This window comes from Lepus europaeus, chromosome 1, assembly GCF_033115175.1.
Source record: "Lepus europaeus isolate LE1 chromosome 1, mLepTim1.pri, whole genome shotgun sequence".
NCBI lineage: Eukaryota > Metazoa > Chordata > Mammalia > Lagomorpha > Leporidae > Lepus > Lepus europaeus.
In genome coordinates this window covers 96,315,487-96,332,893 of record NC_084827.1, presented here as the reverse complement: position 1 = coordinate 96,332,893, position 17,407 = coordinate 96,315,487, and the positions used below count along the sequence as shown (strand labels likewise).

Genomic DNA, 17,407 nt, shown 5'->3' with positions numbered 1-17,407 from the left:
TACTCAAGTATATCATTACAGGTATTATGTGAGACATTTTACTCTCTGACATGTTATTATAGAATCATGATTTAGGAATTCCATATGTTAATGATGGTTTCACAAACTAAAATAGCTTTGGTTGGCCAATTAAAAATATAGAATATAAAGTTGGTTGATCAACTAAATTACAGAATTTAAAATATAAACAAAGAATTTGGTTAACCAAATAAGATAGTGGGGAAAAAAAGGCAGGCCATATAATGCATATTTCTGGGTTGTGAAGTAATTAAATAAGCAGAGAATGTAGAAAACCTTGGTAACTGCAGAATATGCAGAAAGATATTTCAATGTGATGGTACATCATGGTGTCCATAACAAAGTACTAATATTTCTACACAAATTATTTCACTTTAATTTCATTATTGCAGTATTAACTAATGGTTGTTTTGATCATTAATAAAATGTTTTCAGTATTTTTAGTCCATAAAGTTTGGAATTCTGTTGATGTAATGCAAACCATTATGTTAGAAATAATTTTTAGGAGTAACTTAAAAAATCTATTGAAAATCTAAAACTAAATTTTCAAAGATAGTTACTCTGTTTTATTGTTTCCTAGTATTCAATTTTCAAGTAGTTTGATAAAAGTCTTCCTTCAACATTATCTCATGCCTTAATAGAGTCACTCCTTGTATCCAGAATCTGATATCACTGAAATAATTTAACCTTACCTAAATAAATCTCATAATTGGTTTCTTTTTTTAACCACAATTCTGGTTGACTAGAATAACAGCAAAGCTATTGGTAGTCATGTACTGAAGACAGATATCACTGATGTGACAGTATAATCACAGCTTAAGATGTTGCACATTTATTGCAGTAGTTACCATAGATATTTATATTTGGCTCTTTAATAAAATGTATATGGATTTGATTTTGAATGCATTAATTTTGGCTAGGAAGGTACAGTATTTTTCCCAAATGAATGCACTTATATAGAACCAATACTTTTAGAATTTTGTCCTAGAAATTCTTAAGGGATAAAATATAGGACTACAGTAAATAAATTTCTTGAATTTTAACAAAATATCCCATTACTTCTGGTACTTAAATTCTATTTCTACAAAACATATATGCTTTAGTGATACTTCAGGTAATTTCTAGATGGAAAACAAAAGGTGGGGAATCAGATAAAGTTTTTCTAATATTTATCATTTGAAAGGCATTTGGACAGAGAAAGAGATAGGAAGATGGAGAGGGAGAGGGAGAAGAAGAGGGAGAGAGAGAGAGGGAGGGAGGGAGAGAGAGAGAGAGAGAGAGAGAGAGAGAGAGAGAAACTTCCATCCATTGGTTCATTACTCAAATGACGACAGCAGCCACTGCTGGGTGAAGCTGAACCAGAAACTGCATGAAGGTCTCCCACGTGGGCGGTAGAAGCCCAAGAATGTTGGCCACCATCTGTTGCCTGCTATCATCTGCTTCACATTAACAGAGGGGGAGCTTAATTCCAGGTACTCTGATACCAAACGCAGGCATCCCACAGAGGGACTTAATCCATTCTAATACAACACCCACCCCAAGTCTACAGCGCCCCCTCCAGTTACCAGGTATGCTAATCCAAAGTTAGACTAGCTTAATGTATAAGTAGGAATGCAGATTGTAAATTGAGAGTTTTTCAGATTTATGCTCCCTGCTTTTATGCCACTAACTACAAGACTAGATCCTAGAATCCTTAATTTATATATTCTTTCCTGACTATCCTGGACAATAGCAACATTTTCCTCCTTGGAACATAACATATTACACATCTACACCCTAAAGTGATACACAGAACTTACTATACTGTTATGTGCTATTTGTTACATTACATACCCCATAATGATTGAAATCAAGAGTCACACTTTGTATTTATGCCATCCACAGTGCCCAGTGCAGGTTTAGGAATGTAACTATTTATATCAATAGGTAGGTTAAATGAAGGTAATTTGTACCTGGCTACTACTTCAGGAGTGACTAGAAGTAAACAGTACGAAATGCATTCAAGATAAAAAAAACAAAAATTTATATGAGAATTTCCTCACATATTTAATCCATGTTGGAATCTGTTATGATAATATGTATAAGAGGAGTTCATAAAATACTATTCCAATATAAAGCTTTAGCAAAACATAAGCCCATAGAGAAAAATGGCCTGGCCTTACTGTGTTCATGTTTACATTTTTTGTACCTAGGACAGGTCTTGGCAAATAGTAGATATTCATTAACCACTGAACAATTCAATAAACCAAAATATTGAGAGAGAATGAATTATTTGACTTCATGCCCACAAATTTTTAGGATATTTGTACTCCTATAGACTCAGAATGGAAAATTCATTTAATAGATTCCTAAGATCTTCTTCTTTTACCATATGCTTTATTCAGAACACTCTACCTGCAAGTCCTTGCATAGCTGGATTCTTTCTGTTATTTTGATCTGTGCTCAAACGTCTCTTGAAAGGTTATTCTGACTACTGTAGATAATGGAGTTCTCTACCTCTTACCCTCCTCCTCTGCCACTCACAACACTTTAGTTTTATTTTATTCCTGGCACTTGTCTAGCCAGGAATTAACAAACTAATTTTCCTGATAACTCATTCATTATCTCTAGTATTGTGTCTATCTTCTACATGTATATGTTCAAACACTGGCAAATATTTTTAAATTAATGAGTAAATTAATTGAATTAAATTTATTTGCAAATTTCATTTGAATTTAATGGCAGGTTTACCTCGTTAACTACACATATTATATACATATTTTTTTAAATATCAAAGCTATAAATATTTTTGGAACTTATTTTTTCCTTTTCATATAAAATAGTTAATTTTAAAAATAAATAGTTCAAAGTCAATTCACATCAGCACAGATTTTGATACGAAGAAACTTAACTATTTCATTATCATAATATGTCAGGGCACTTCAAAAGTAAACCACAAGGAGAACTGCCTTAATTCTCAACACTACTTATTACTTTTTAAAGTTTAATTATTTTTATTTATTAAAAAGGAAGAGTGACACAGAGAGACAGAGACAGAGACAGAGAGATTTTCCAGCCACTGATTCATTCCATCAATGCTGGCAAGAGCTGTGGTCAGGCCAGGCCAGGCAACTGGAGGCAGGAATTCCATCAGGGTCTGTCATGGGGGTGGCAGAGACCCAAGGGCTTGAAATACCAAGCCCTAGTGTGTGTATCAGCAAGAAGAGCAGGTGGAATTGATCAAGGCATCCTGATATGGCATGTGGGTGTCCTAAGTAGCAGATTAACAAGTGTCAAGACAGCCCCTATTTATTACTTATTATAACTATTTACTTATATTTAATATTAAATATAACGTATGTCATAGTAAAATTCTGCCATAATAGCATTTGTAAGGAACTGGCAGTATAGTACAGTAGTTTAATCTTCTGCATACAATGCTGTCAGCCCATATTGGAGTGTTGGTTCAAGTTCCAGCAGCTCTGCTTCTGATCTAGCTCACTGCTAATGTACCTGGGAAGGCAGTGGATGACTGTAACCCATGTGGAAGACCAGGAGGTAGTTCAGGGACTCCTAGCTTCAGCATGACCCAGTCACAGTTTTTGTGGGCATTTTGGGAATGAATCAGTATATAGACCTGTCTTTCTATCCCTTGTCCCTGTCATTCTGCCTTTTATTCAAAGAGAGAGTATGTAGAAATTTTCTGTGAGATACTTCTGAGCAGAAATACCATTTTTCATACAGCTCTTTATATTGTCAAATTCAAACAAATAAACTGAAGTTCTTCACATCTGGCAAGAAGATTATGAAGACTTAAGGGTAACTGATTAGGTATGTGGTATCTGTGTACAGAAGTAGAAAAAGAGAGCCACAGAATTCGATTTTGTTTCCAAAAAGTGACATTTTAGATATTTGTTTCTAATAAGATTTTTGGTTTTGTAATGTATTGAAGCACATTGACTAGCAGGGTACAGAGTCCAGCGCTGTGGCATAATGGGTAAAGCCACTGTGTAATGCTTGCATCCCAAATGGGTACCATTTCATGTCCAGGCTGCTCCACTTCCAATACATCTCCCCATGACCTGGCTGGGGAAAGCAGCAGAAGATGGTCCAAATGCTTGGGTTCTACCACCCATGTGGGAGAAACGGATGATGATGCTGATTTCAGCCTGGCACAGCCCCAGTCTTTGCGGCCACCTGGGGAGTGAATCAGCGGATGGAAGATCTTTCCATCTCTCCCTCATTCTCTGTAACTCTGACTTTCAACAAATAAATAAATCTTTTTTTAAAAAAAATGCAAGGTATAAGTGGCATATTGCTATGCATTGGGATATTCCAATGTTGTTTAAATATATTCATATCTGTTGATGAATGTTATTTTCAACAATGTTGAAAAGAGTTCAGAATTTAATAGTTTATTTCCCTTTCATATACTTTTATTCCCTTTTAATGGTGTCACCCAAGAAGACAAAACAAAAACTTTCTCAGACTCATCTTCCAACAAAACTAGTTCCAATTTATATTGCTGAATATGCTCTGTATAATATCATTCACCACTGCTTACTAGGTTAATGGAATTAAAAGTGTGTTTTTTATACGCTACTATTTTTGTACTTTTTCATTTCATTTTTCTCTTTTTATGAATTTTATCATAGCCCTGTTTCATGTTTCCATAATTCCATAATTCCCTTTATTGTCTCAGTCCTAATTTCTTCTGCCTGATCAACAGCTCTCAGTACTCATTTGCAATAGAGAACCCTACAGAACAATCATTTCTAGCCATGTATTACTGAATTGTATCCTCTACAATAACTGTCAAAAGAGACTTAACATCTAAGGTCTTTTGGACAGGACAAACGATAAAATAATTAGATATGGTAGATGGAATAAGGCATTAGATGAGTTTTTGTTTTTCATGTTGATAAATACAGTATATATTTGCAATTCTCCAGAGGAAGTCATATTATGAGATTATAAGACTTTACAACATCAGGAAAAATGAGCAATAAATGTTATCAGTGCAAGAGACTTCGTATTACTATACATATTTCACTTATTAAGGTCTGTCTTATTATTCTCTCAGTAGACAACTAATATCAATTAGAAAACACAGATCAAACATTGCCTAATATGCACATAACCCTAAGTAGCATTTTTTTTACCATCTTGTATGTCTTCATACTACTGCCCCACAAATCTCATATTTTAATCCTTCAAAATTGTCACTTTATTGAGCTCCAACAGAGATGTTATAAGTTGGCACAGTAATTGTATTGTAGCTAGTAACTGTCAACTATTTATGGGAGGATGGGTAAAAAATACCACAATCAAAAGTGTCTACGCAATTTGTGTACTGATTACATTTTAAATTCTTAACAGAGTTGCATCCAAGAATTTTTTTTCCCTAATGATACTACTCACATACAAACCCATGAACTAAAATTGTGAAGAAATGTGGCAGGTGCAAGCAGGGGAGAACATTATCCAATGGAAAAAAAAAAAAAAAACGCAACCCTATATGTATACATCTTTAGTATATGAGTTCTATTTTATTTAGAAGAACAAATATCAAGGTAATTCAAATGTGAATCGATCAACAGCTAAAGTGGACTGAAGTTACATAATTCATATTTAATATAAAAAGTTTAAATGCTATTTTATATTATTTATGATGTAATCCTTTATCAGATCAAATGACTTGAAAGCAATGAAATTGAATCATCTTCTCTTAGAATAACCTAGAATACCTCCATCCATTTGGAAAGCATTACTGGATGTTTGCCAAAACATGGCCCAAGACACTGACTATTTCATTATCTAATAGACAATGCCTTTTAGAATCTGATTCTTTTCTTCTGAGTAAAACTGTTTCATGTAATTTTATTTTTTACTGTAGCTGGTAGAAATGTTTGAATGAATTTAGCTCTTAGTTAAAATTACTAACTCATCTTATTTTCCTGTCATACTATTTCCATTGCCTTTGTAAGTGATTTTGTGTTTATCCTGTTTCTTTACTTTAAATTATTTTAATATGAGATTTCATGCTATTAACATCTTAGTGAATTTTAGAAGTAGAAAATAATGGTGTAGGTGGTTATGCTCTAAAAAATAAATTGTAGTAGTTCTGAACACCCACCCATTGTTTTACAAGCAATTAATTTTAAAAACATTTAAATAAATTAAAAGGAAAGCCAGAGTTTCATATCCAGTCCTACTCTATAAAATTTCCTAACATGTGTCATATTTCTAGAAACATAAGTATGTCTCGATAAAGTATGTCTACGAGATGAGGTTTCATAGCAAAGCCTATATGATAAGATAGGTGTACTAAAATATTTTTGTGAACTAACAATTTTTAATGAAAGATAAAATTACCAAAATTAACAAGCCTTTGGTTATTATAATTTTAAGAATAATACCTGTTCTGCTTATGTTTGATAAGGCTTTTCTACATTTGATTATTTTCTAATTTGCCTGTTGCTCATTTTTTTTTTCTAGAAATACATATGAAATTGAGCATTTATAGTAGCTAACACCCAAAATAAAATTCTAACATTTCTTTTGGATAAAGTTGTATTAGAAATATTAATTGGCCTTATTTATGACACCTACTCATTCAATGTTTTAAAATATATAGGAGACAACCATTTGGTGCAGGGGCTAAGGCACTGCTTGGGATGCCTTTGTCTCATACTAGAGTGCCAGTTTTGAGTACTGGCTCTACTTCTGATTTCAGCTTCCTACTACTGTGAATGCTGGGAGGCAGCAGATGATAATCCATATAATTGGGTCCCTGCTACTTACATATGTGTGTACTGGGGGACTTCAATATTCCACTCTCAGAAATAGACAGATCAACTGGACAGAAGATCAACAAGGAGACAGTAGATTTAAATGACACTATAGCCCAATTGGATCTAACAGATATCTACAGTACTTTTCATCCTACACATAAAGCATTTACATTCTTCTCAGCAGTACATGGAACCTTCTCTAGGATTGACCAAATACTAAGCCATAAAGCAAGTCTCAGCAAATTAAAAAAAAAAAAATTAGAATCATACGATGCAACTTCTCAGACCATAGAGGAATGAAGTTGGAATTTAGCAACTCAGGAATCCCTACAGCATATGCAAACATGTGGAGATTAAACAACATGATCCTAAATGAACAATGGGTCATAGAAGAAATCAAAAACTTTCTGAAAGTAAATGAGGATAACAACACAACATACCAAAACTTATGGGATTCAGCAAAAGCAGTGTTAAGAGGAAAGTTTATAGCAATAGGTGCCTACATCAAGAAATTGGAAAGGCACCAAATTAATCAGTTTTCAATTCATCTCAAGGACCTAGAAAAACTGCAGAAATCCAGACCCAAATCTAGTAGGAGAAGAGAAATAATTAAAATCAGAGAAGAAATCAACAGGTTTGAATCCCAAAAAACATTACAAACGATTAGCAAAACGAAGAGCTGGCTTTTTGAAAAAATAAAATTGACACCCCGTTGACCCAACTAACTAAGAAAAGAAGAGGAAAGACCAAAATCAATAAAATCAGAGATGAAAAAGGAAACATAATGACACCACAGAAATAAAAAGAATCATCAGAAATTACTACAAGGACTTGTATGCCAGCAAACAGGGAAATCTATCAAAAATGGATAGATTCCTGGACACATACAACCTACCTAAATTGAACAAGGAAAGCATAGAAAACCTAAACAGACCCATAACTGAGACAGAAATTGAAACAGTAATAAAGGGCCTCCCAACAAAGAAAAGCCCAGGACCAGATGGATTCACTGCTGAATTCTACCAGACATTTAAAGAAGAACTAATTCCAATTCTTCTCAAATTATTCAGAACAATCGAAAAAGATGGAATCCTCCCAAATTCTTTCTGTGAAGCCAGCATCACCTTAATCCCTAAGCCGGAGAAAGATGCAGCATTGAAAGAAAATTACACACCAATATCCCTGATAAACTTAGACGCAAAAATGCTCAATAAAGTTCTCACCAATAGAATGCAACAACACATCAGAAAGAACATCCATTTTCAATTTTCATTTTCAATTCTCTTTATATACAGAAGATCAATTTAGTATAAAGGTTTCAACAGTTTGCACTCACATAGACACACAAAGTGAAACATACTGTTTGAGTACTAGTTAGAAAATGAATCTTGATGCAAATGGAAGGGGAGAGGGAGCGGGAGAGGGGAGGGTTGAGGGTGGGAGGGAAGTTATGGGAGGGGGAAGCCACTGTAATCCATAAGCTGTACACTGGAAATTTATATTCATTAAATAAAAGTTTAAAAAAAAAGAAATAAAGCCTTTAAAAAATTAAAAAAAAAAGAAAGAACATCCAAACAGACCAGGTGGGATTTATCCCTGCTATGCAGGGATGGTTCAGTGTTCGCAAATCAATCAATGTGATACACCACATTAACAACCTCGGAAGAAAAACCATATGATTATCTCAATGGCTGAAGAGCCCATGAGAGTATTTTGGGCATGGAAAGCCAAGACACTCTGGCCAAAAAAAAAAAAAAAAAAAAAAAAAAAGACCTAAATGAAAGCTGTGAGTGAGATCCCAGTAGAAACAACGGCCATTAAAGAAGGAGGTACCTTTCTCTGAAGGGAGGAGAGAACTTCCACTTTGACTATGACCTTGTCTAAATAAGATCGAAGTCAGCAAACTCAAGAGGCTTCCATAGCCTTGGCAACTCATGACCAGAGCCTAGGGAGATTTCTGACGCCATAAACAAGAGTGTCAAATTGTTAAGTCAACAACAGGAGTCACTGTGTGCTTACTCCTCATGTGGGATCTCTGTCCTTAATGTGTTTTTCAATGTGAATTAATGCTATAACTAGTACTGAAACAGTATTTTACAGTTTATGTTCTGTGTGGGTGCAAACTGATGAAATCTTTACTTAATAAATACTAAATCGATCTTCTGTATATAAAGATAATTGAAAATGAATCTTGATGTGAATGAAATTGGAGAGGGAGTGAGTGATGGGAGGGGTACGAGTGGGAGGGAAGTTATGGGGGGGGAAAGTCATTGTAATCCATAAACTGTAATTTGGAAAATTATATTTATAAATTAAAGTTTTCAAAAAAATTAAGCACACTCTTCTTTGAGTAAAGGTAAAAGTCTACACAATGGCTAAAGTCAGATGTGTCTTAGATAACTAGAAAATCTAAATGTAAGCACAGAATCTAGAAAGTCAATCTAACTGCAATGTGCTTAGGGTTTAGCCTGTGCCAAATAGGTAAAGAGAGAGTTCAGGTGGATAAAATCATTAAGATTGGTTTATACTCTTTATGATGGTTGTATAAACACATGATCCCAATGTATGATTTCTTAGCTTTTTTAAGAGTATAATAGATCTCTCCATTTTAAGATTATAGAAGTGCATTACAACCTTTAAAGAAAAGTGTCCCACAAAACCATCTTCATCAAAATTGTGGAAAACACATGAAGTTACAATATATTAAGTTCAATTAACTTAAATATTTCCATTAGAGTCTGATTTTCATGATTGTCAAATAAAGAAAAGTCAAGTTGTTATCTAATGGTTGAAACGGTTTGCTAAGTATTCATGTGATATTGCTATTGTCAGCAAGCGATCTAGGACTTGCTCCCTCATTTCTCTATTCTAAGCCCAACTTGTTCTTTCATTTCTCTATTCTCTTCAAGGTAGGAAACTAATTCTATTATGAAGGAATCTGTAGGATGCACAATTTAATCTTTAGACCTTATAAAAGAGATGGCTAACATTTTTCTGTAATAGCATAGCCAAAATAAGAACTTCAATAATAATCTCATAGCTAGATTCACTTCGCCATCAGCGAAGTATACAGTAAGTAGAAAAAACCTCCCTTTCAGAACAAAGGGAAAGAAAGTTTTAAAGTGAGAATATAATTTTCCTCATGGGCATTGTCTACCTTAGAAAAACTACTACAGAACATGCCTGTGACTATAGACTTGTAGTTCAGGCCACCGAAGATTAGAGATGGGACACGGGCACTCCCTTGACTTGCATCCTCTGGTCTGCTTTAACACAAACCAGGAGGAAAAGAAAGCTCGGCATCAGAAGCACTGGGTGGCAGGCCTATTAATGGCTGATCTGTACAGTGATCTGCCCTCAAGGAGACCCAACAGGCCAGTCCACTGCAGTGGCTTTCAATGTGGTAAGCCTGGGCTTCAGCAGAAGTCAGCTTGTGAAGAGCCCTGGCAGCTATGCCAGCCAAGAGTTGGATCACTGGAAATGGACCTGCCCTGGAGTCGAAGGATGCCCAGGTCAGAGCCACAGATCTTATTGGCTCTAAGCTGAAAAGCCCTTCACTCAGCCCAACTTCCAAAGTGACCACTGCAGCTGAGGGGATGGCCAAGTAGGGTCAGCAACATTGCAGGCAGAACTGTAAATTTCTTGTTAGAGATGCCCCCTGCCTTTACCTGGCCAGCTCTCCTCCCAGGCCAGCCAAGTAATGAAAGTCAACAGAGTGCCTTCCCCTAGGAGGTTCACACCTCCCTTAGGATATACCCCATGTGAAGAGATAGATAGGTCTGGGCCTCTGAATTTACAAGGCCTAAAGCCCACCAGATTATTATCAAGCCCCTTCTATCAGGTTCTATTTGCCTCTCAATCAGAAAACTTAATTGTAGCTTAGACAGCACCTTTCTTAGCTCCTCTAATAATGACTCTGTCCTTTGTTCTAGGCCCTGTCTAGTGCACTTGGGCCTCATTCCTTTGTAATCATAACCTCTACTCTACCACCAATGGCTCTACTCCCAACATGTGTGTACTGATGGTCCTCTTCCCCACTTAATGCTGTATAATTGTTCAGACCTGGTAAATGCCACTCTTAGGATCATTGGTTACTATCCTCACTCTGTCTTTTATGACCTTGTCTAAATATGATCAGAGTCGGCGATCTTGGAAGGCTTCCATAGCCTTGGCAACTCATGACGACAGCCTAGGGTGGTTACTGGTGCCATAAACTAGAGTGTCAATTTCTTGGGTCAACAACAGGAGCCACTGTGCACTTGCTCCTCATGTGGGATCTCTGTCCTTAATGTGCTGTACATTGTGATTTAATGCTATAACTAGTACTCAAACAGTATGTTTTACTTTGTTTTTCTATGTGGGTGCAAACTGTTGAAATTTTTATACTAAATTGATCTTCTGTATATAAAGAGAATTGAAAATGAATCTTGATGCAAATGGAAGGGGAGAGGGAGTGGGAGAGGGGAGGGTTGCGGGTGGGAGGGAAGTTATGGGAGGGGGAAGCCATTGTAATCCATAAGGTGTACACTGGAAATTTATATTCATAAAATAAAAGTTAAAAAAAAAAAAAAGAAAGGTAGCCGGCGCCGCGGCTCACTAGGCTAATCCTCCGCCTTGCGGCGCCGGCACACCGGGTTCTAGTCCCGGTTGGGGCACCGATCCTGTCCCGGTTGCCCCTCTTCTAGGCCAGCTCTCTGCTGTGGCCAGGGAGTGCAGTGGAGGATGGCCCAGGTCCTTGGGTCCTGCACCCCATGGGAGACCAGGATAAGTATCTGGCTCCTGCCATCGGATCAGCGCGGTGTGCTGGCTGCAGCGCGCCTACCGCGGCGGCCATTGGAGGGTGAACCAACGGCAAAAGGAAGACCTTTCTCTCTGTCTCTCTCTCACTGTCCACTCTGCCTGTCAAAAAAAAAAAAAAGTCATTTTTTGTTGTTGTTTGTTTTTTTAAGAGAGATTTATTCATTCATTTGAAAAGTAGAGGAGAGGGTGAGAAGGCACAGAGATCTTCCATCCTCTGGTTCACTTCCCAAAAGGTGGCAACATTGAGGGCTGGGCCAAGCCACACCCAAAAGCCTTAAACTCCATCCTTGTCTCCCACATGGGTCCAGGAGCCAAAGGACTTGGGTCACATTTGCTGCCTTCCAGTGTCACAGCAAAGAGCAGTTTGGTAGTAGAACAGAGAATACTCACTTGGGATGCAGTGTCACAGGCAATGGCTTAACTGGCTGTGCCACATGCTGGCCTTGAAATGTCAGGTTTTATACATGTGCAATTAATCTACTTTCCTCAGATTTGTATGAATTAAGTTTATCAAAAGGCAAAGAGTTCTAAAAGAAACACAGCTAGAAATTTGTCTAAATTGATTTCTGTCTAACAAGTTATTATGACTGATATTTTCACTTGTCAAAATTTGAATTGCCTGGGCATTTAAAAAAAAAAATTCTGTACTTACTTTTATTACTTAAAAACCTGGATACCACAAACCATGGAAGATCAATACATTTCTTCACCTCATTTACCATACTATTCTATTCAATGAGAACCTGTGCCTTTCATTTTTCCATTATTTACTATGTCACTTTTCATTTCATTTCCACTTCATTGCTTGTACAATTTGGAAATAAATGGATTTCACATTAGAAGCCTTTTTTCTTAGTTATATGCTTCAAATAAATATACTGATGGTTTCATTGTTGATTTGCAAAGAAAAGAAAATTGGAGCAATTAAAGTAAATTCCAAATTGTTAACTATTGGTTATTGACAAATCTTAATTTTAAGGATAATAACAAAATTAAAATTAATACAGTTTGTATACAGTTTATAAAAAGTCCTGAGGAGTATTATCTCACTTAATCCACATAGCTTTCCTGAGAGACAGATTGTAAGAAACAGAACAGGGGTATGCTAAAGTAAATGGGCTAAGATACACTGAGAATTTGGTCCACAGTGCTCTATAATCTGATAGCTATGTGATAAAAGTAAAAGTGTTGATGGCCAGAAAATCAAGCTTATCAGGTAGAAAGAGAAGAAGAAGAAAGAATTTTTAAGAAAGAAAGAAACAAGATAGACAACATATCAACACTGATATGTTGATTTTTTTCCCTATGTAATCCCAGCATAGTACTCAAATGGTTTTGGTTAATGAATGAGTAAACTCTTTTATCACTACATCTAAAGGTAAAAGCAAATTTCTTTTAAGTATTTTATTATATTAATTTTATTTCTCCCTCTCTCTCTCCTTCCTTCCTTACTCTCTCTTGTTTCTTTCACTTTGAGAATTTCAAGTAATATGCTCCAGTCCTCAAATATCCTAAAAGGTTCTGCAAAGATGTACCAGTGCCAGAGGGTGAAAAAAACAAAAACAAAAACACAGAGTATGAAGCTGAGTTTTGTTTGGTATGATCAGCTGATGTGTCAGTCAGGCAGCCATAAAGGAACTTTATAGGCATAAGAAAAATACTATGTGGCTGCTCCCGTGCTTCTATATGGATTCAGCTCATCTACTATTCACTAAATTCTACACTATAAACAACAAACGTGGTTTGTATTATATTGCTTATATATTTTCTTATACAATCCTGCGCATATTTATATTAGTGAAAAACAAACTTTACTTTCTAAATGAGAAATTAAAAGGTATAATCCTTTAACTTCATGGACAAATATATTTAAGTAATAATAATTTCATTGTACAACAGAGTGCCACAACACTGAATTCTAGTTTGCAATATTAAATTTTAGAAAGAAAAAAACAACATCGTCAATTCATTTAAAAGTGTAATATATATGGTTTGAATAAACAAAAACAGTAAGTTAGTGTGGATCTATTTCTTAGCCTAAAGCTACACTTGTGTCTGCATATTTAAAATTTTTGAACCTAGCAAAATATTAAAATTAATATATTCTTCCTAATATATTTACAAGGACTTATTTTCAATTTTCATTTAATTGGAAGATCATTTTCTAAGAATTTGCATATTTCAAACTGAATAGTCCAGCAATGTGCATGGTTATAAAAATATTCATTTTACTTGCATAATTAGCCAGAATGCCTTTGACTACAAATCGTTCTAAAGTTAATTCACAGTAACCTCAGGCAGTACTTGCAAATTCAGATTCCATAAATACTTCCAAGTTACAGTTCCAAAACACAAAGTAACTTTATTTCAAGAACAAAATTCTTTATTTCAACAATTGAAAACATTAATGTCTTTTTGCTGCGAATCAAAGAATTATTCTTGAAAACTTAAAAATACCTATAATTTCTCATTTAACAGTAAACATTGCATGCAATGGATTCCAACAAAGTTCCTAAATAATTATTAAAATGACCAACTGATCAGTAATTTGCATCACTCAGTGAAAAATATTTGACAGTAAATTACTGTTTTTATGTGCATGCTATAGCATAGTATGTTTGAATTTTAAAAAAAAATGTAAAATGCAATTACCCTAAAAGACATTTCAAGATTCTCTCCACCCCAGATATCCATTCCTGCATCGTAAGTTCCTATCTCTTCAAAGTAGTTTCTGTCAATAGAAAATAGGCCACCAGCCATAGTAGGGGTCCTAGTTGAAAAACAAAACAAAACAAAACAAAACAAAAAAGAAAATCTTTTGAAAACAATGTATGGAGTTTAATGAAACCGTAGCAAATATTTTTGAGACATTTTAAACATAAAAATACCACTCAAAATCTCAAACTATAAACAAAAACTCAGGTGTAAAATATTTTAAAAGTAAAAACATTTTATTTCACATATTTTCTTTTAAAATATTTTTTATAAAATTCAATTTAGTCTGTATTTTTCTGTTTTAATTTTTTTTTTATTTTAAAAACATAGAAGATACACACATGGGAGATGGGGTGGGGATGGGTAGAAGGGACAGAGGGAGAGAGAGAGCTATCTCTCACCCACTGGTTGATTCCTCAGATGCCTACAACATCTGGGGCTGTGTTAACCTGTAGCTACGAATGTGGAACTCAACCTTGGTCTCCCCTGTGAGCAGCAGAGACCCAGGCACCTAAGCAACACCTGCTGCCTCCCAGGTCCACATTAGTAGGAAATTAGAAATGGAAGCAGAGCCAGGACTCAAACCTAGGCAGTCTGATAAGGATGAGGGGTCCCAAGCTATGCCAAACACTCACTCATATTTTATTTATAAGTGATCAAATAAATCATGTATGAAACACTATCTCTTAAGCCTGGAACTTCGTTTCCCTTTGGAAAGGCAAGTGTAGAAGTATCACTGTCCTTTCTACTATTCTAAAAGAAATTACTTACTCATAAAACTACGAAATGTGATCTATGATCACATAATTATTACTCACTGTAATATGAACTCTAGGAACCTGTGGATATGTTTTCTCCATGAAAAGCTTTGTAGCCTTTTAAAAAATATAACAGCATTAAAAGATACACAATTTTCAGAAAATAAACCAAGAGCTTTTCATTTAATTGTATACCCTGTGTATCTAATTAAAATGATAGCACTAATCATCTAATGCTATGGATAATCACAGGCTTAATAGGATATTTTCTATAAATTAATTTTTTTCCCTAGGAATAAACATCTAGTGGTTCTCAAATTCATAGTTTCTCTATAAGGACCATGTCAAATATTCATTTTTGAAGGATTAATTTCATTAACTGAGGAAAGTGGTTAATGTGTGGCTTAGTCCTTCTAAGCAAACACTGTGAATCACAGATAAAATAAACTTCTAGTTGTTCATGAATAGATCTGTACTGGTAATGGCAGTTTCCGAATGTTAGTTGTAACACTGTGGTTTCTAGCTTTCCTAGCATATCAGCTGTACATAAGGCACCTTTATAAAAGATATTCATGTTTGGATACCATTCTCCATGGATTCAGACTTAATTGGCTTGACTGTGGCCAAACTTTGGTACTCTGCAGTTTCTGGAAGATTCAAATGCACTCCTGAAGATGAGAAACATGGATCCACTTAGATTTGAAATGCTCATCCATTCTAGTCTGTGAGATTGTTTAAAACCAATCTTTTTTTTTTTTTTTTTTTTTTTTTTTGCTTTCCTCAAAATTGTGCTCTCCTTTGCCAAGTGTTAGCCTCATGTCCTCTAATTAGACAGTACAGTCCACTGAAAAACCACCAATATTATACTTGGACATCTACCATATTGCAAGTTCTGTATTTCTCCCAGTGCTCTCACCATTTTATGCCCACATAATTAACTGTCCATCAGTTAGAGCAGGAGCACTTTGTTAGTCTCAGAGCAGTTTTATTAATTCTATTTGTACTGAGCCCCTATCATGAACAGTATCATTGACCTTCTGAGTTATAATGAGAAGCACTAACCAAGCTAAACAGATGGTAATTATGGAGTAACCATGACCCTCACCTGATGCAGGTTTGGAAATCTATGACAGTAACTATAGAAGGTGTTTTAGTGCTAGAGAGTCTACTTAATAAAATTGGGAACAAAAATTGCTGCAATTACCCTATTATAATGCAACCAATGGCTTAAGATTAATTGATGAATTTTTAATGCTCAGTGCAGAGTGTCAATGCATTTATCTGCTTAACTGATACAGTTCCAACATATTTTAATTTAAATACATGTATTGAACATCATCCTACAGTTGGTCCTAATTCCTATTAAGATAAGCATATGAGAAATATATAATAGCTAAAAATAAACTATGTTTAACCATAGGAATGATTGAAGTAACTTTCACTTACGCTCATAAAGCAACAAAAATTTTAAAAAAATTAAATTATAATTTCTCCAAGAAATTCTCTATTTCCCAAGAAAGAAGCTCCTAAAGAGGTGTTTTGTGTTTCTACTATGATAGCCCTCTCCCACCAGCTAGTGAATATGCTTTTTAATATTTAAGACTGTAGACAATGTTATGCAACATACTCTTCTCTGCTCAGTGATATCCCTAAGGAACTACTTACATGTGCCTGTATGCACGATAAATGTTCAGAGTACCTAGAAAATGAAGAGCCTTGGTTAGAGTTGAATTAGATGAGGTTATTTACTTTTCAGGTTTGTGCTCTTACAGTGTTAATTCTACCCACTGATTCATTCAATTTTAGGGAGTTAAATAGTTAATCTGATGGCAGTGAACATCATCAATCACGTAGTAGGGAGGTGAAAATGAACTGAGTTCATAGAACTATAGGTCTTAGCATAGTGCCTGGCAAATTACAAACAGTAAATAAGGCTACAAAATTTATTTTTGTTGTTACTGCTGCTTTTGTTATGATGTTAGTCATCCAAACAAAAGCATCCTTCACTTAGTTAAGGTTTCGGAATAGTTTGGAATGAGTTTTCATCTGATTTTGACTCTAGGAACTTATCTGAACATAATTTCTAGTACATTAACCCTTTTAATTTCCACAGGAGGTTATTTTTCATCTTTAGTCACATCCTTAGTGGTCTAATAGGCCCAAGTTCTCACATTTTTAACACACTTAAGAATTTTTTTCTTCTCTCTCTCCTCCCCCCCTCTGCACAACTTCTGCCCCACTGCTAAGCTATCCTCATTTTGTCTGACCTGGTTCTCTTTTTGTAAATCATGATGCCTCTGTAAACTTAGCCTTCACTCTACCTACTTCCACTACTAAGATGCA

At 35.2% G+C, this 17,407-nt stretch overlaps 1 protein-coding gene across 2 annotated transcripts in view; it reads right to left on the bottom strand.

The window, feature by feature from the left end:
• GALNT13 (polypeptide N-acetylgalactosaminyltransferase 13) overlaps nt 1-17,407 on the bottom strand; it is a 489,696-nt gene that overhangs the window by 157,243 nt on the left and 315,046 nt on the right. For both annotated transcript variants that reach the window (XM_062199758.1, XM_062199766.1), the window contains exon 6: nt 14,244-14,361. In XM_062199758.1, the coding sequence (XP_062055742.1) occupies nt 14,244-14,361 (118 nt within the window). The remainder of the gene's footprint in view (nt 1-14,243; nt 14,362-17,407) is intronic.